The sequence below is a fragment of the Pseudorca crassidens genome, chromosome 2, assembly GCF_039906515.1.
Source record: "Pseudorca crassidens isolate mPseCra1 chromosome 2, mPseCra1.hap1, whole genome shotgun sequence".
NCBI lineage: Eukaryota > Metazoa > Chordata > Mammalia > Artiodactyla > Delphinidae > Pseudorca > Pseudorca crassidens.
Window position 1 is genome coordinate 98,742,645 of NC_090297.1, and position 18,759 is coordinate 98,761,403.

The window sequence follows — 18,759 nt, forward strand, 5'->3', positions numbered from 1 at the left end:
TTGGAGCCTGTGGCCTTTATTCATGCCCCACACCAAGTACAGCCAGATGCAAGGCCCCTGCCCAAAGCAGAAACACCGGGGGCCCGGGACTCTGGGTTACACCCTCCAAGTCCCCTACCCCACATACTCTCCTGTGAGCCAGAAGTGTATAAAGTGCTGGTGTGATGATCCTCTGGGGAAGGCCAAAGGGATCAAGAGCCCCACCCCTGGACCAAGGCAACAGGAGGAGGGACTGTGCTCTGGTTCCCAGAGTGCTGAGTCGGGGCCTACGGCCACCACCATCAGGGCTGGGGAAGCGCGATGCAGTCCTGGGCAGGAGGGAGTTGGGAAAGGGAGCCTTCAGCAGGGATCCCTAATAGGGTGGGGCTGTTGGGGGCAGGGGGAGTTCCTGCACCCTGTGAAGGGAGGAGGGGAGGCTTGGGACCTCAGAGAATGGGGCAGCCCCTCCGGCGCTTGTTCTTGCGGACCTGGAGGCCAGCCCGAGTGGCCATCTCAAACACCTCCCGCACCCCCTCCTTGGTCTTCGCTGAGCACTCAAGGTAGCCAAAGGCACTGATCCGGTTCGCCATGTCCCGGCCTTCCTCAGATCGAACAGGCTCCTGGGAAGGCAGGAGGAGAGTCGTCAAAGGAAGCTGCTGGTTAGGTGTACCTCACCCATATTTGTAACAAGAACAAATATCTCCTCCAGCCCTGACCCCACGAAGCATCCAAGCCCCGGCCACCGTGGATGGCTTCTAGGCTAGAGACCCAAGACTCCTACTTAGCTTCAGAATTCTCCCCATCAGCCCTATACCCCACAGTACACTCTTCTCTTGCCTGAGTGAGGATCTACCATCCCCTGACCGACCTCCCAGCCTCTGTTCTCACTTTCTTCCAATCCATCCTCTATGGCTGCCAGAATCAGTTTTCTAACATGCTGACTCTGACCATATCTGTCCCCAGTTTAAAACTCTGCCATAATTATGTTCAAAGAATAGTCTAGATTCCTTATCCTGGCAGCTCTCCCTAATCAACTCGTCCTCTGGCTAGAAAGCCACTTACCAGGTCCCCAAATAAGCCAGCTCCCTCACTCTGGGCCTTTTCCCAGCCACTTAGAATACCCTCCGTTCCACATCCACAGCAGCCCACACACCTCCCCAGGTATACTCTGATGGCTCCACCTGCATACCTCAAGCAAAACATGTACTCTAAGAACCCGGTTCCCTGAGGGCAAGGATTTTCTCATTCATCTTAATAGCTCCAATGCCAAACAGCGGACAACAGACAAAATGCCAAATGACCTTGGACAAGTCACCGTCCTCTGACAGTCTCATGGAATATTGGGTCAGACCCTAAGGGCCCCTCTGGTTCTCCCTCACCAGGGTGGGGGTGCCAGGGGGGTAGGAGGTGGACGCTACCGTCACTTCTAACATGGGGAGTCAGTAGGAGGGAGGCTCCTTCACCAGCCTGCAAGCCCTCAGAGGGCACCTTCCTCCCCAAGGCCTCCCAGCCTGGCGGCTGCACCCACCTGCTTCATCTTGGCCAGCTCTCTCCGGGTATGTTCATCTTGCCTCAGGTCCTTCTTATTCCCCACTAGGATGATGGGCACATTGGGGCAGAAGTGCTTCACCTCTGGGGTCCACTTCTCAGGAATGTTTTCTGCACAGACACATCCCGACAGGTGTTGGTGCCTCCACTTAGGCTAGAAGGCTTCCCCCGGGTCCCCTTGTCTCCGCAGGGCAGAGTCTTAGAGGCTATTCAGCATGAATAGCCACCCCCGCCCCCCTCACAGTACACACCCTTCCCTGAGCCCTCGGAGGGCCAGAGTCACCACAGGGAAGGAGGCTAACGGGGCTCCCCGGCACCCCTCCCACACAGCTTCTGAAGATGGCTGAAAGGAGCCAAGGCAAGAGCTCCCTCTGGTTGGTTGATTCCAAGGGATTCTCAGCCCCCTCCCTCCAACCCCCTCACCCAGGCTGTCGGGGCTGTCGATGGAGAAGCACATGAGGATGACGTCAGTGTCCGGGTAGGAGAGAGGCCGCAGGCGATCATAGTCTTCCTGCCCTGCTGTGTCCCACAGAGCCAGCTCCACCTGACACACAGGGCCAGTGCTTAGCTAGCCTGAGGGCCCCATTTACACACCCCACACCCTGCCACCCAGAGGTCCTCTCTGAAATCCTGGTCCCTTAGGTTCACTGAACATCTACCTATTGAACACCTACTATGTGCCAGGGATAGTGCTAATCATTGTCACACAACATAAACTAAGGTGAGTTTCTTAAATCCTGAGACAACAGCGTTTGATCTTTGTGCAGTTTGAGCTGCCATCGGGAGCGCCACTATTTTATTTAATACTCATAAAAACCCTTCGAAGGAGGCCTTACCATTATTTCCATTTCACAGCTGGGGGAGCTTAAACCCAGAGGCAAAGGGACTGGGCCCAGATTACAGAGCCAGCGTGTAAAAAACCAGGAGGTTATCCAGATTTCCTAAGACTGCAGTTTCACTTCCTAACTCCCACTGGTTCCAGCAGGGAGAGTGAAGCAAGGACATGGGTGGATGGTGAGCACGGACATCCCAGGTCCGTAAGGGATGGGGGCAGGCGTGGTTCCAAGGGGCTCTTCGCCCTTACCTGCTTGCCGTCCACCTCTATGTCGGCGATGTAGTTCTCAAAGACAGTAGGGACATAGACTTCTGGGAACTGATCCTTGCTGAAGACGATGAGGAGGCAGGTCTTCCCACAGGCCCCATCCCCCACGATCACCAGCTTCTTTCGAATGGCAGCCATGGCTGGGGCTGGTAGGGAAGAGGCAGTGGGGATGTTGGGAAAAGACAGTAAGTCCACAAACACTTCTCTAGGGCCCCCAAGCCCTCCCTGGAAACCGAGGCATCCAGTGAAGGGAGAGGAGGGAGGGAAAAGGGCTTGCTCAGGCATGTTCTTGCCAAGAACCAAGTGGTCGGGCAACTGAGCTTGAAATTCCTAATCTCAAGGTCAGGGACAGGTCTCCCCCATGGGTTAGAATACAGAAGTGGGAGGTGGAAGAACCACCCACTTGGGAGCCAGAAAGCATGAGTTCTAATCTAATCTACTCCCCAACTGTGGGCCCCTGGACACCTAGAGGGGTGCTCAGGGACCAGTGACGTGTCCAGAAGGGCAAGCTTTTATCTATTCTACATATCAGGGTTTCAAGTCAGATGTATTTTTTACCAGGATTTCGATACTTTTTAAAGTTTAATAATTGTGAAGGTCCAATCTGGAACACACTGTCCCAAAGTCAGTACAAGTCATGCCTACCCAGCGAAAAACAAAAGAGTCCCTACCCATATGGTTGGGTAAGGGAAAGAATATTTATCACACCCCTAGGTGCCAGGCACTATGGTGGGCATTTGGACAAAAATCACCTCCCTCAGTCCCCAGAAGCCTGGAAGGTAGGTAGTGAGCTCTCCATTTTGACAAACTAGGAAAGTGAGATTCATTGAGGTTAAGACACGAATTCAGAGTTGTGGCAGAGATGGCACTCAAAGCAGGGCTGTGTGACTCTAGAGTCTGTTGCTTTTCTACATATCACCCCAGAGGTGGGAAGGAGAGCAGAGGGAGGGAAACCCAGACAGAGGGCAGCGGCAGCAGCCAGCAGGCTTCCCTGGCCCACCCTGTCCCGGTCCCCAGAGCCCCGAGTCACACAAAGGAGGCTCAGTCCAGGCAGTGCCCACAGCCCACATTCGGGCAGCCTGCCTTCCTCCCCCTGCTTCCTACTGGGCCTGGAAGCTACACTGGGTCACTCAGCCCCAGGCAGGGGACAATGACCACACTGTAGGGAGCCACACATCTACCACAGCAGAGCGACTGAGAATAATCCACTAGGGAATCACCTCCACCCACTCCCTGGAACAGCCCCTTCCTCCACTCTGTCCAGCTCACCCTGAGGCCCTGCCCACCCCTCCCTGTGACTCAGGGCAAGGAGTCAGCTTCCTGGGGTTTCCATGTGGTCCCTGCCCCCAACACACACCAAAGAGCATCTGCACAGTTCATCACACCTTCCCAGCTTCCCCGCGCCTCAGCTGAGCCTCACTTCCTCCTTCCCTGGGGAGAGGAGCTGACCTCCAGTCGGCTGGAGTTCCCAGGCCTACAGCCGAGGAGGAAGAGAGGGCGGGCTCTGGGCCTGAGATGAAGTCGAAGCTGTTGGGAGAAGCGGAGGCTGGAGCCTGTGCTGGGAGGAGCCCCCAAAAAAGAGACAAATGAGGGCCAGTCCCAGCACCAACCACACAGGGAGTAGTTAAAAAAGAAGGGGACAGTAACCTGATCTCTACCCCAAACCTGGCTTTTTCTCAGTCCCACATCCTGTCAAACTAGGCTGAGCTCCTTTACTCCCCACACACCACCACCACCTCACAGCCCTGCCTTGGTCTGCCTTTTAGGGAGCGAATACTCCAGCCCAAGGCAAGCTCTCTTCAGCAGTGGGGTCCCGGGTGGCCTCCTTCCCCTCCACACACACATGCACAACAGTGGGATGGGGGCAAGTGGATATGAATTAGAGGGAATTTATAGGAGTTGAGTGCACGGCCACACTCTCCCCATCACAACAGGGGCTCTCTGATACCCCCAAAACAGGCAAGAAGGCATTCACCCTGCCAGCAGATCCCCTCCAAAAATGGAAACCACCCTTCAGAAAAGGGGGTCTCAGGCTTCCCTGGTGGCGCAGTGCTTAAGAATCTGCCTGCCAATGCAGGAGACGGGTTCGAGCCGTGGTCTGGGAAGATCCCACGTGCCATGGAGCAACTAAACTCGTGTGCCACAACTACTGAGCCTGTGCTCTAGAGCCCGCGAGCCACAACTACTGAGTCCCTGTGCCACAACTACTGAAGCCCGCGTGCCACAATTACTGAAGCCCGCGTGCCCTAGAGCCCTGTGCTCTGCAACAGGAGAAGCCATTGCAATGAGAAGCCCGCGCGCACACCGCAACGAAGAGTAGGGCCCGCTCACCGCAACTAGAGAAAGCCCCTGAGCAGCAAAGAAGACCCAACGCGGCCAAAAATAAATAAAATACATTAATTTTTAAAAAAAAGAAAAGGGGTCCCCTGGAAATTCCACCCAGGTGACCAGCACCCTCACCTACTCCCACAGGTTCCATTGGTCCAACTGTGGGAAGACAGGCTGGGGTAGCCTCAACCTGGGATGGGCAGTATTGATGGAGGGATGGAGCGCATTCACCACTAGGGTGAATACCAATTGCTTAGGCATGAGTATGCCCGCCCCAGGCAAGGCAGTTTAGGTGGCACCAGACGGTGGTGGGCAGAGGCCAGAACTCCAGGGCAAGGGCATGCATTAAATGACCTAGAGCCCCCCCATCTCAATTAGAAGATGTTCCCTTCAGGCTCAGAAGAGTAGTTGGCCCAGGCCGGGCCAGGCCACCAGGCCCAACGCCAAGATGGCGAAAACAACAGCTCCCTGTGAGAGGCAGCCCCTGAGGAACTGCCCCACTGACCCTAAGAGGGGCAACCAAACCCCACACGGGGCCTGGAATGACCCTGGAATTTCTGGGGCCTTCCCTGGAATAAAACAGCTGCCGTCTCCTCAATCATTCTCTAGATTTCCAGATGAACCAGGTTCTGCTGTACCCTGCCCAACACCCCTGAGGTCTAGGGAAGAAATCAGATACCTCCTCCTCAACTTGAAAACCACACACACACACACACACACACACGCACGCACGCACGCACACACACGCACACACGGGCTGGATCCTTCCCAATCTCCTGTACCTCCACTCCAGGCCGGCCCCAGAAACCATCTAGGGCGACGTCCAGACCCCCGGGGCAGTGGCAGCCCCCGCGGTCACACCCGCCCCTATTCCCGCCACTCCACCGGCCCGGAGTGGGGGATTCCCACCTCAACCCGGACTCGGGCCCAGACCCACACCCAAGCCCAGGTTCACAGAGGGCCGCCAGGCCTGGGAGCTAGAGCGTCTGCGCTGGGGCTCCCTCGCGGAGACCCAAGTTGCCGTCTCTCCCCTCGCCCGGCCGGGCAGGTTCCGGGAAGCCGGGAGAAGGGAACTGACTCCGACTCGGACACCAAGAGGCGAGAGGCCCTGCGGGGCAATTCCCGGGGCCCCTCACTGCAGCCCAGGAGGGCAGGGAGGGGCCAAGCCGGCCCGACCCCCGCACCGCCCAGACGCCGCGTACGAGGGAGAGCAGGCGGCCCGCGCTCGGACCAAAGCCCCTCCCCGGCCGGCGCCCCGAGCTCCTGCCAGGCGGAGAAGGGGGGAGTGCTCTCCTGGGGATGAGTTCCCAGGACGACCCCGCCGCCCAAAGCCCCAACCCGGGATACCTTCCGCTCCGCCGCTTCCAGCTGCGCGGCCGGTGCCGGAGGCAGAGACTGACCCGAGGGGCACCGCCCCGCCCTCCTCCAGCGCCGCGGCGGGGAGGGGCGACTCGCGGGGAGGGGCGGGCCGGGCGTCCCTTGGCTCCGCCCGCCCACGGCCCCCATTCACGGCCCCAGAGGGTCGCCCAGCGAGAGTCCCCGGGATCTGGGGGAGATGCTGGGACTGTGGAGGAGTGGGCAGCGGGGCGAGGCGCGGCGAACGGGACCCCTGAGGACTCTGCCTCTGCCCCACCTTCCAGCTCCTAGTGGCGGACCGGCGTCGGGAAAGTTGAGAGGCGCCCGGGGTGGGGTCAGGAAAGGACCGCTGCTGCCCTCGCGTGGCCAAGCGGCCACCCGCGCCTACATCACCTGGGGCTTCGCGGGAGGCGGGACTGGAAAAGACGGCTTCGGGGACGCCCGAGGAGGAGGCCGCGGAAGATGCCCACCCTCTGCTCCTAGGATCATTGCGGAGTAAGTACAACCCACCATCATCCCCCCAGGCCTGGAGACCTTTCAGAACCTTTGAGATTCAGGGCACTTGGTTCCACCTCACAATTCCCTTCCTTCCCCCTACCTGGAATTTCCAACTCCTACCCATCCTTCCACCCTGGAATCTTTCTGGATCCCCAGCTGGGAATTCAGTTGCCACCCCCGTTGTATTATTTCTGTGCCTCTAGGGACACCTAGCCGGGCCTGACTTGTGCGTTGGGTATTTACCAACTGGTGTATCTTCTTCCCTGAAAGGTACCTGAGGAGGTGGATGGAGGATGAGGAAGTCTACTCACATTTTATTAGCTTGTGCAGGGAACACTACATAGCTTCTAATAGTCATCACAGATCTCTAGGTTAAGTGTACCCATCCCCTTTTGCCTGTAAGTAAACTGAGGCTCGGGGGGAGTTAAGTGGCTTAACTTAAGTGGCTTGATTTTGCCATTTGTATGTGGCAGAGCAAGAACTCAGATAGTCAGGCCTGTCTGGCTCCAAAGCTGGTCTCTCTCTCTACTGCCCACTGTGATCCTCCAACCTGTCCCTTCCCACTGTCTGGCACAGTGTGTGGCACATAATAGATTTTCGACAAATACTTGCTGAATGAATGAATGTTAGAAGTCATACAGACTTTAAAGATCTGAAGAGCAACCCACACATTTGCTAAATGAGGAAACTGAGGTCCAGTGCAGTTTGGTCCCAGGCCTCTTAACGGGCTCATTAAACCGAGCTATGTGCTCAGTTCAGATCAGTTTCTGCCTTCAAAGAACTTACAATCTAAATTCCAAATGCAGACAACTTAAAGATAGGTAATAGTTATTGAACCCTTATTACATGGACCTGGCTCTACATAAACTACTTTAGTCCTACAACTACCTCCTGAGTACTCTGTTATCTCCATTTTTCCAAAAAGCAAATTGAGGCTCAGAGAGATTGCAAACCTAGTGTTGGGTTTGGCACCAGGACCCAAACAGCAGGACTTTCAAGCCCCTGTTCCTTAACTGCTACTCCGTACCAACTCCTCATATAGACAGTTACAGTACAAGAGGTGAGCGCTATAGTGGGGGCATGCCTGGGCTGTGGAAGGACAGGTGAAGCCTTCAGGATGAGGTGATGTGTAGATTTTAAATCAGTTGGAGCTACTCCAGACCCAGAGTTGTGGAAAACACAAGGCGGGGTGGGGCAGAAGACAGGGCTGGAGAAGGAAGCAGTGGCCAGATATGAAGGTCTTTATATTGCCATGCTCAAGAGTTGAGTGTCAGTTTTGGTCTAGGTGCAGTAAGGAGCCACCAAAGTATTTTCTCAGAGGAATCACCAACTCAGATTCACCCTGTGGAAAGGGCTCCCTGGCTGCTGTGTATATTATATATTGGGGAAAGCAGGGGAGTGGCTTGGAGACAATTAGGAGGCTAATATACTGAAGGACTAAGGTAATGACTGTAGGGATGGACAAATAGAAATATATTTAGGGGAATTCCCTGGTGGTCCAGTGGTTAAGACTCCGCACTTCCCATGCAGGGGGCACAGGTTCGATCCCTGGTCCCCCGGGGAACTAGAATCCGCATGCAGCGCGGCCAAAAACTAAAAAAAAAAATGTTTTTTAAAGAAATATATTTAAAAATATATAATCAACAATATTTAGTGATTGATTAGCTTGATGAGGAAGAAACGGAAGCCAAAGGTGCTCAACCCCAAGAATTCTAACTTGAGTAGCTGAGCTGGTGCCCCCTGAGATGATGAGCGGGGAGAGGACATATTTGTGGGGGAAATAATGAATTCAGTTGGAGGAATGTTGAGTTGAAGTGCCTGTGAGATGTCTAGGAGATGTTCGGGAGACAACTGGGACAGTTTTTAGTCAAAGAAAATAAAGACACACACATTTATCCATCTGGTTTATTTGCCAAGGGCTAAAATTTTGGATCTAACTGGCACCCCTTCAGTTAAATTGCCACTAAAGAAGGTCAAGGAGACAACTTCAGAATTTGGGTTGGGAGAGGGGTAAGCATGGAGAGGCTGGGATGGTGGTGGGAGGTTCTGAGGAGGTGGATGGAGGATGAGGAAGTCTACTCCTCCATCCACTGAGCCCCTCAGGAGTAGCTGCCTGGCCCTCCCAGGGGGATGACGAAGACTGAGATGTCATCCCCGGAACCCAGCTTGTTGTTGGGGAGACGCCAACCACGGTCCCGGGGGGTACCCCGGGCCCCCAGGACCAGAGCTTGGGCCAGAGCTGTGTACCTGTCAGAAGCACATGTGCACATTCATGTACCAACATGTACGTGGGAAGATGGATACACAGGCCCTCATGTGGGTTCCCAAGCATTTCTTCCCTGTGTCCCTTCCTTCCCCATCGTCATCCCCTTGCCGCCATACAGCCCCTACCTGCTGGGGTCATTGGGCTCATAGGCTGACAGCACCCTGTCCACAGTGGCAGCTACCTCACAGTCACTGGTGACATCCCACAGCCCATCTGTTCCCAGGACTAGCACGTCATCTGGGCAGTGCTCATACTGCGTCAGGTCATACACTCGTACCTGGTGGGGAGAGAGGGTGCAGAGGGAGCTTGGGGATAAAGCGACCTTGGGAGAAAGCTAGCCTGAGACCCCCAGAGCAGGGAAGGCTAAGGAGGCTCCCATGTGGCTCACCTCAGGGAAAGAGGAGAGGAAGGGCTTGATGGGCAGGGTAGAACTGCAGACCCTGAGGTTGTGGTCTCCCAAGCCCCGGGTCACCCCAATGGTGGCCATCATTCGAGCCTAAAGGAAATGAGAAGGGGACACTACTATAGCCTTCTCCCAGTCTCTCTGGGACCGTGGACCCTTTCCACCCCTACCCTCGGGTAGAACCTCCACCTCCCTAGACAAGTTGTGGTGGGTCCTCCTGCCCTCTCCCACCTCTACCATGGAGTTTACCTTTTTGCCCTCCCCACAGACCAGAGGAAACCTGAGATCCTCCAGCTCGATCTTTTTGTAGGCCCTGGGGAGGGGGGAGTAGAGGAGGCATCACCCAGGCATCAAAGTCCCTCTCCCCTAGGAGCCACACCCCTTACACAAACCCCTTAGAAGGGCGGCATTCCCCCAGCTCCCAGCCTGGCCCAGCCTCCAGCTTCCACCTTGCTGTTGGCGAGGGACTGGTTGTGTTGCCATGGAAACGGGCCCCAGCTCTGAGGGAAGTGTTACCAGCCAGTCATGTTCTGGTCCCGGTACAGCATCCTCTGCCCCAGCTCCTTAGGCTGAACTCTGCGGGGGAACTCAAGGTGGGTGAATTCACCACCCAGCAGCTCTGGTTTCAGGAAGCCCTGGGGTTGGGAGCGGCCAGACAGAGCAGAGGGCCGGGGGCATTAGGTTTACAGTACACCCTGGGGTAGAGGTGATGTTAATTATAGCAGACCCTTAAATGGAGTTTACTGTGTACCATGCACTGTTCTAATATTAACATATATTAGCTCATTTAATCCTCACAACAACTTTTAAGGCAGGAACTCTTGATTTATGGAGAAGTTCAGGGAACTTTTGAAGATCACACAAAGTACTCAAACCAGGATTCAATCCCAGGCAGCCCAGCTCCAGAGCCATTGCTTTAAAGCACTAAGCTATCCTGCCCCTTAGGGGCCTTTGCTGTTTCCTTCCCCCACTCTGACTGCACTTCCTTCCTCAGTTGGGGCCACAGTGGAAGGCACTGGAGCAGCCCACGCTCTTTCCTGCCACATCCTCCACACCAGCTCAGCCCTACACTCCATAGTCTGTGGAGTGGCCTTCACAGTAAGCTCCCAGTAAGGAGCGGTCTGTCTGTGTGGTGAGGGTCGGAGAGTCCTTGGGACACAGGGTACAGAGAGGCACAAGATTAGTAAGATGGGAGTAGGGAGTTTAGTTCCTACTTACAAGCATCTGGAGACGCTGGCGCTCAGTCTCCGGGGTGAACTCCCGGGACATTGGAATGATTTCTCCATTCCGGACAATGATGGCTCTGCCCAGAGAAACAAAAGGTTTGGGCTTGGCTCTCTGCAACCCCCTCACATAAAGAGTTCCAAAAAGACAAGGCCCTCCCTTAGAGTCCCTCACCCAGACCCCCAGTTTTCCTCCCCTCATAGCTATTTCAGGCCCTTCCTTATGTCTGTGATCCCTCCTGACCCGTTCCAATCTCTGAACGTTAACACCCACCACGTCACTCTCTTCTATTCCCCCATCCCAGAAGCTTGACCCCTCCCCCGCACAGCCTTTATCAAAGCTCCCACCCCATACCTGCTGTCACCTGCATTGGCTACGTACACCTTGCCTAGCAAGTAGACCACAACCAGTGCACAGCAGCCCCCCTCCACTTGGTGGCCATGCCGCTCCCGGGCCATCTGCTCATCCTGCCATATGAGGAAGGGTCAAAGGGGGTGGATGAAGAAGAGGCTCCAGACACACAGCCACCCGCCCACATCTGCAGAAACAAACTGGCCCAGGCAAGCCACACTGGTGGACAGTAGGGAAGACATCGGTATAACACCCACTTCTCCCTCCCTCTGAACCAAGTTCTGCTCAGGTTCTCAAAGCTGTTATGGGTTCTCAGGGTCACCTCCTCAGGCCACCTGACTCCCATACAGAGTTGACCAAAGTGTCTGCCTGGCAGGCCCTTGGCCCAGGCCACCCACTTACCATGAACTGGAAGGCATTCTCAATGGCACCCACTACCAGGCTCTCATGAGTCACTTCCTTCTGCGAAGACCAGCAGGACTGAGGACCAACCAAGTGAGAGGAATCAGAGGAACCTGGAGCCCCTGGGGTGGACGGGAGGCAGAGGGGAGGTGGCGAGGGGTCCTGGAGTATCTCTACCAGGTCCTTTAGCTGCTCCCGAATGTGGCGATGCAGGAGCCTAGAGGCCATTTCGGCAGCTCTGCCTCCTGCATGCCCATCAAACAGGCCCCAGTAGTAGAAGCAGAGTCCCTGGTGGAGGAAAAGTTTGAGGTGAGTGTGTGTGTGTGTGTGTGTGTGTGTGTGTGTGCATGTGTGTGTTTGTGTTATGCAGGGAGAAGAGCAAGACTCTGGGCATCCATATAAACATGAGAGAGGAGGTTAGATTTTGGTATTTAAGGCAAATTAGATTTATTCACTCATTCACCAAAGGCATACTATGTGTCTGAAAGCAAAGCATCAAAAAAGTCAAACTCGGGCTTCCCTGGTGGCGCAGTGGTTGAGAGTCTGCCTGCCGATGCAAGGGACACGGGTTCGTGCCCCAGTCCGGGAGGATCCCACATGCCGCGGAGCGGCTGGGCCTGTGAGCCATGGCCGCTGAGCCTGCACGTCCGGAGCCTGTGCTCCGCAACGGGAGAGGCCACAGCAGTGAGAGGCCCGCGTACCGCAAAAAAAAATAAAAAATAAAAAATAAAATAAGAAAGTCAAACTCAGAGGATAAAAGATGCAAAAATAAGCAATGGTAGTTATTAAATCATCAATGAATACATGAGCATATCTCCATTTTAAGTGGAAAACTAAATATTCACACTGACATGGTAGAATCTACCTGATCAATGCCAGATAAAATTCTGTGCCATTAAAGTAGAAAGCTAGTGAGTTAGGGGGTAGGTCTATCACATGGCTCAGATTAAAACCGAATGCCTAGAATCCCTGGGGATAGGTGTCTCCTGTGGAGGTTAGGAAAGGGGGTGGGGAGCTTACCTGGCCTCGGCTAGGCTCCCTAGGTGCCCCTGAAACACTCCTCCGACCTTCCACATACACCACTTCACAGCAAGCCTGGTCCTCATTGTGCCGGCTCTTGCCAGAGTTGATGACCCTGTCAGGCCAAAGTGACCACATCAGGTTGGACACCAGACAAGGTCCTGGAATAACTCCCACCTGAGACACACATACCCTCTCTGGCCTGCTGGCCAAGCTGAGAAAGGTCACAGCCACCTGGGAACCAGGCCAGAGGGAGGAGGAGAAGGGAGGCAGGGCAAGGCACAAGGAGTACTGCCTAGGTGTTGGGCTCCACCACCTCCTAGAAAGGCCACAGCAGCACTCTCCCACCTCAGGTCTCCCATCCCTTCCCTAATGGTATCACTGGGGGAGGACCTGGATGGAGGGAAGGAGGTTTTAATTCCTGGCTTGCCGAGACCCTGCATCCACTCTGACCCCCAAAAAACTCTTCTAGCTTCTTGTCCACAACACCCCACCCCACCCCACCCCACCCTCATGAGCACACCCACCTTTATCCTAAAATCATCCAGTGAAAGTTTCTGCTGCTTTTTTTTTTTTTTTTCTTTTTTGGCTTCTTGTGGGATCTTAGTTCCGCCCCCCCCCCCCCCCCACGAGGTGTCAAACCCGCGCTCCCTGCATTGGAAGCATGGAGTCTTAACCATCGGACCGCCAGTGAAGTCCCAGTTTCTGCTGTTTGGCAATGAGTAAGTGCTCCGGCACAGATCAGGAAAGAGGAATTGAAATAGGGTAGGAGTGGAAGCCTCCCTGGACTGCGCAGGAGCCACATAACCCCAATCTCTTCCCAAATAGGAAGTTAAAGGAGCCGGTAGTGGGACCGCGGGTCCACCAGCCACGACCCTCAGCCCCTCAGCGCCCCCATCTCCCTCAGTTCTCTGCTCTCCCAGCAGATGCATTAAAAATCCACCGGCCCTGTAGGAATCCCCTAGTGGTCCAGTGGTTAGGACTCCTCGGTCTCACTGCCGGGTCCCCGGGTCAGGGAACTAAGATCCTGCACTGCCAACAAACAACCAAACAAGCAAAAAAAAAAAAAAAAAAAAAAAAAATTCACGCAGCCTTGGAGCAAGCCGGCTGCTGCCGCCACTCCCACCGCTCTGGCCCGGAGGTCCACTTCCTTGCCTGGCCAGGGCAAGTCCACCCGCCAAGAGGTGTTCAAAGGGGGCCCTCCCGCTTCCCCGGGTGGCCCCCTCCCCCGCCCCTGGGGAAGCCGGCGGCCGCCTGGTGTCGCGGGCTATTTCTGGGTGTGGAGGGGGAGGGGAATGGTAAGAGGGACAGGGAACTGGGGCGCTGGGGTCGGGAAGCCCAAGGAGTTTTTCCAGCCGCCATCTCCTATATTAAAAGGGACCCCCGCTCCTTGAAATCTCTCTTCCCTTAGCCATTAAACTACCGGGCCGCGACTGACAACTGGCCAACTCATCGTTCACGGGCCCTCCACTCTCCGGGCTCTGGGAGAGAACAAGGTCCTGAAGCGGCGCGGGTGAGGATAGTCAACGAGCTAGAAAGTCCTGAGAAAAGCTGCACCCGACTTGAGAAAGGGCTGGGAGTGGGTGCGGCCCGAAACCCAGAGGACGGCAAAGGTCCTGGGAAAAAGGAGCTCCTGGCACCGAGAGCGGCGAGGGGGGATGCGTCCCAGCGCCCGGGATGCCAAGGTGGGGATGAGGTTGGGAATGGGAGTCCCATCCTGGTTAGGGTGCCCCCGGGGGCGCTCACTCGGCGTAGCCCGTGCTCCAAGGCAGGCGACGGCCAGTGTCCGGGGGGCTTTGCACAGCCCGGCCAGCGTGGTCATCGGCGCGTCGCAGGCCCCCAGGGCTCAGCTGCAGAAAGGTCGGTCGGCAGAAGCTTGCTCGAGACTCTACTGTCCTCGCGGGCGCCGCACTGCCGCTCCCAGCCCTAGCCGGAGGGCTTCTGGGAGCTTGTGGAGGGGCGGCGGGTGGCGCCGAGGTCGAGTTGGGCAGGTCTGGCGACTTGGGGCGCGGAGGCGGGGCGCCCCCAGAGCTCACCAGGTGCGCCACGGCCGAACGCACCCGGTTTAGCATGCTGCCTCCCTTCCCCGCCCTCGGCCGTGGCCCCGCCCCAGGACAGGCCCCGCCCCCTAGGGCTCTCGAGGGGCGGTGCTCGCTCCGGTCAGTTCGGCCCCACCATTGGCTCGCGGCCCGCAGGGCCGGTCCCCGGGAAAACTACCTGCGGCTCTGGGCTACCCCGGGAACAGCCCCGCCGGCTCGCGGCCTCTCCCCCGCCCCGTTCCGACTTCTCCCGCCTCTGTTTTTTGGGGGGAAGAAGGGTCTGCTGTTGTAGGAAGGGGACAGAAATCTTATTTCAGCCTTGCTCTATATTAATCAGATAGAACTTCCCTATTGTGACGGGAGGGTGGTGTCTCCCACCCTCGCCCTGGGTTCGTTGTGCCTAGCCTGCCCAGAGGGTGATGGAGCTGATGATCTCCGTTAGCGACCGCTGGGTGTGAAGCTCCGGTTGTGGTGACACCTCTGGCTGGGGCTGCCGGAGCGAGAGTGAGGGCCAGCGAGCTGGTGCTGGGAGTGGTGTGGAAGTGGTAACAAGGCAGGCTGGAGCCAATCATCCTGAATTAGGGAGCTGGGTAAGTTCCCGGATTCCCGAGGGCGCTGTTCCCCGTGAAGACCACCGCTAGATCCGGCAGAACAGTTACCACTCCGACTCCACTTTTTTTTTTTCAGGACCCAATTTCCGCCCATATTTGGACCTCCCCTGACCACAGCAGAACTGTTAGTAAGGATAACAATAACTACATTTATTGAGGACTTACTAATAATAGGCTCTCTACAAAGCACTTTCTATACTTTAGGCCCTTTACACTGCACACCAACCCTGCAAGGTAGGTTTTATTATGTTCGTTTTATGGATGACGCAGGACTGGACACTCCTGTCATTTTACATGACTTGTTCCAGGAGGTCAACAGCCAGTGGGAAATTCATGCCCATGTCCGTTCCCCAGCCACCCACACCGGTTCTTAAAAACCAAGCTGATTTATCTAGATCAGAGAGGAAGGGTTAAGAGGTAGGTGAATAGAAGAGGGGGGTGTCTCTCCTCTCCCACCCTCCTCTTCTTAAGGCAAAGGCGGAAAACAGTCCAGGTGAACAACTTCTGTGGCTGCCACCTGGGGGAGACAGAGGCCAGGCTAAGTCCCTGCCTGAGAGGGGAGGGTGGTACTGACCTAATGCTGGAACTATGTTCCTAAGCCTGGGAATTGATTGTTAGGCCTCCAGAGACACCTCCTACCCCACACATGGTTCAAATGGGGACAAGGCCCTTATGGTCCTAATGCAAGTCAGGGTAGTCCTCAGGGACTGGCACCCAGTTCATGGTGGGGATTCCACCTCTGGACTCTGTCAGCTGGGTGCTTCCTGACCATGACCCTCTCTGTTCCTGGCTAGACTGTACCCCCAGAAGGAGTGTCTTTTCTGGTAGCTTCCAAATAAAAATCTCACAATGGTCATTCAGGTTTGTAGACTTCTATAATTATGCCTGCACTTTGGGCAGAGAGAAGGAAAAAGAAGAAAAGAAAAGAAAACCAGAAAAAGTTAGACCCAAAGGCACATAGAGTGGCAAGCCAGACAGGGAGATAAAGAACACGCTGCTGCTATGGGTATTTCCCTCCTGTTTGAGAAAAACTGGAACCAGCTCACAGATAAACGGCATAAACAGTGGCAGCAAGCCATAGACAGAAGAAAAAATATAACATCCTGGCTATTTTTATTATTCAGTGTTTCTGGGACAGTTTGCTTACCACTTCTCCATGTCATCCAGCTCCATAATCCCTGCTCTTCACAACACCCATCATGGTGTGACTGCAAGTGGGCCACAGAGCCAGGGCCCAGAGAACCCCTAGTTCCAGCAACAGATGGTCAGCAGGGATGTCAACAGCTCCCTTGGGCTCTAGAACAGCCCTCCGACCGTACCCAAATCCTAAGACTCTCCTCTCCCTGAACCTCTCACCTCCTATTCCTGGCATCATCATACCTCCTGCATCCTCAGACTGCCCCAGAACCTGGTGAGAAGGTCACCACCTCTACTCATCCCTGAGGCAGCACAGAGTGAGAGGCAAAAGGGAGATGGAGTGGGAAGAAGCAGACTTGTAGGTTATTCTTTGCTGAGAACTGCTCAGAGAGGCTGGTCCTGCCAGGAGTGTGCGAGGCCTCAGCTAGGGGTAGGAAATGGGTATGCTCAAGAGAAATCCCTTTAGGGACTTCCCTGGTGGCGCAGTGGGTAAGACTCCACTCTCCCAATGCAGGGGGCCCGGGTTTGATCCCTGGTGGGGGAACTAGATCCCGCATGCATGCCGCAACTAAGAGTCCTTATACTGCAAATAAAAAAGATCCCGCGTGCCACAACTAAGACCGGGCACAACCAAAATAAATACATAAATATATTAATTAGTTAATTTTAAAAAGACAGAGAGAGAAGTCCCTTTATCCTGGACCACATGCAGTGGCTCAGAGCCAGGAACTGGGCTTCTTCCCTTTGCCTCTCCCCTCCCCATTACTCCAATCCCAAAGCCCTCTTAAACTAAGAGGAGTGTCCTTCAATCAAGAGACAAATTCACAGACCACCGCTTCCTCTCTCATTTGTCTAATACTTTCATATCCAGAATCTCACCCTGTAAAAAATTACACACTATACAATTGCAATTACATTGCAATTTTTATGCTGAAGAAACTGGGTCTCAGAGTTTCGTTCCCAAGTTGGGGTTCATACCCATCATCCACAGGCCTACCACAGCCCTCCTGCCTTCCAGGCCCCTACCCACATGCCTCCCCTGGTCCTTCCTGCCCCAGAGGACACCGCTCCTGGGGTAGAGATCATTTGCTATTTCCTCCTGGATTTTAACATTTTAACACTGAAGGGCTACCATAGCAATCTAAAAGAGCATTGTCAAATAGGATTTTGTGCAATGTGGGAATATTCTATATCTTTTCTGCCCAGTACAGTAGTCCCTAGCTGCATGTGGTGATTGAGCACTTGAAATGTTGTGTGTGTAAATGAGAAACTTAAGATGTTATTTACCGTATCGGACAGTGCAGTTAGGGAATCTTCAAGGCTCAAAACCCGTGAGGGTCTGGGCTATCACTCCTCACACTCAGCAACCCACCCCAAGCCCCAAGACCTCCATAGTCTTGAGGGACCTCTCTGAATTACCTGCCTATACCAGGGACCACATCGCGGGGTCTGGCTGTCCTCTCTTCACCCGGTCTTGCCTCGAGCGCCAGGGGTCGCTGTGCCCGCGGGGCCGGCGGAGAGCTGTGCGCGGTGCCCGGCGCTGTCCGGGAGGCGGCGGCGGCTACGCCCGCGCGGGGCTGGGGAAGCGGAGGCGGCCCCGGGCTAGGAGGAGGAGGAGGCGGCGGCGACAGCCGCGAGCTCCCAGGCCTGCGGGCGGCAGCCTCGGAGGGACCCCGGCTGAGCTCTACAGAGCTGGCCGAGCGGGCCCGGAACTCCCCGGTGCCCAGGGCGGGCCCTGCATGACCGTGATGCCAGTTTGGTCAGAGCCCCTGCGCCTCGGGGACGCAGCAACTTGGTGAGGAGGACAGGACTCCGGACTAGACAGCACCGGAGCTGACCGCTTCCGCCTGCAGTCCGCCTTTCGGAGTCTCGATCCCGGGTCCAGAGGCGAGGAGAACCTCAGGCTGGCGGGTGGAACCCGTGGGTACCGCCGTGGGGCAGGTAGGTCCCAGGCGTGGGAGCTCAGAATTGGGAGGACTGAGTGGGCGTGGGGCAGGGGCGGGAGAAGGCAGGGAAAGGTTAAAGGATCTTGTGGTTCACATTCTCAACCGCATGCTGGTATACAGGGGTTTGGGGAAAACAGCCTGGGAAACTGAGGCAGGAGTGTGGAAGCCTGAGAACAAACCCCAGAAGCTTCTTTCTCAAGCTCTCTTTGAGGGAAGGAATAGAATGCCAGAGAAGGCACCCGAAATGCCCACTCCCGGGTGTTTTGGGTCTTGGGGTTCATAGGAGAGATGGGAAAGTTGGGTTGGAGGTGTGGCAGCTCAGAGTGAAATGGGTTGGGGGACTGCCGGAGAAAAGGCACAGCTGCCTTTGTAATGATCAAAACAAAGATTCCTGAAGGGGGCAGGGAGAGGAGATACCTACTCAGAAAAGAGGTACTTCTAGAAGCTCTCTGCCCGTGGAGCACACCCATCCCAGGGGTTTTGGCATCACTTCCTCCATCTGCCCCCGCAGTCTTTCCTGGGCTCTCACTCTGGGGAGCTAGGACACAT

At 55.5% G+C, this 18,759-nt stretch overlaps 3 protein-coding genes across 14 annotated transcripts in view; 1 reads left to right on the top strand and 2 right to left on the bottom strand.

Annotated features, from left to right (window-relative positions):
• On the bottom strand, positions 1-6,659 carry RHOC (ras homolog family member C). Of its 3 annotated transcripts, none has more exons than XM_067727289.1 (5): positions 6,591-6,659; positions 2,612-2,775; positions 1,951-2,071; positions 1,508-1,638; positions 1-599 (listed from the first exon to the last, which is right to left on the bottom strand). In XM_067727289.1, exons 2-5 carry the CDS (start codon positions 2,765-2,767, stop codon positions 426-428), a joined length of 582 nt encoding a protein of 193 aa, XP_067583390.1. In that variant the 5' UTR covers positions 2,768-2,775; positions 6,591-6,659; the 3' UTR covers positions 1-425. The 3 variants fall into 3 exon arrangements, with proteins under 3 accessions (XP_067583390.1, XP_067583388.1, XP_067583389.1); XM_067727287.1 differs by lacking the exon at positions 6,591-6,659 and adding an exon at positions 6,305-6,452; XM_067727288.1 differs by lacking the exon at positions 6,591-6,659 and adding an exon at positions 5,740-6,110.
• Positions 6,573-18,759, top strand: part of TAFA3 (TAFA chemokine like family member 3) — a 21,689-nt gene continuing 9,502 nt past the window's right edge. For 3 of the 4 annotated variants that reach the window (XM_067727292.1, XM_067727293.1, XM_067727290.1), the window contains exon 1: positions 6,573-6,808. The gene's annotated coding sequence lies outside the window, so the exon portion shown is untranslated. Of the gene's footprint in view, positions 6,809-13,888; positions 14,163-18,759 lie in introns of all 4 variants that reach the window. The other variant, XM_067727291.1, reaches the window with a different exon arrangement.
• Positions 8,703-14,573, bottom strand: PPM1J (protein phosphatase, Mg2+/Mn2+ dependent 1J). Of its 7 annotated transcripts, none has more exons than XM_067727281.1 (10): positions 14,224-14,573; positions 12,478-12,592; positions 11,458-11,535; positions 11,059-11,171; positions 10,699-10,783; positions 9,997-10,115; positions 9,730-9,793; positions 9,466-9,573; positions 9,203-9,354; positions 8,703-9,058 (listed from the first exon to the last, which is right to left on the bottom strand). In XM_067727281.1, exons 1-10 carry the CDS (start codon positions 14,547-14,549, stop codon positions 8,911-8,913), a joined length of 1,308 nt encoding a protein of 435 aa, XP_067583382.1. In that variant the 5' UTR covers positions 14,550-14,573; the 3' UTR covers positions 8,703-8,910. The 7 variants fall into 7 exon arrangements, with proteins under 7 accessions (XP_067583382.1, XP_067583378.1, XP_067583377.1 ...); XM_067727277.1 differs by having other exon boundaries at positions 11,086-11,171; positions 11,458-11,745; XM_067727276.1 differs by having other exon boundaries at positions 11,458-11,745.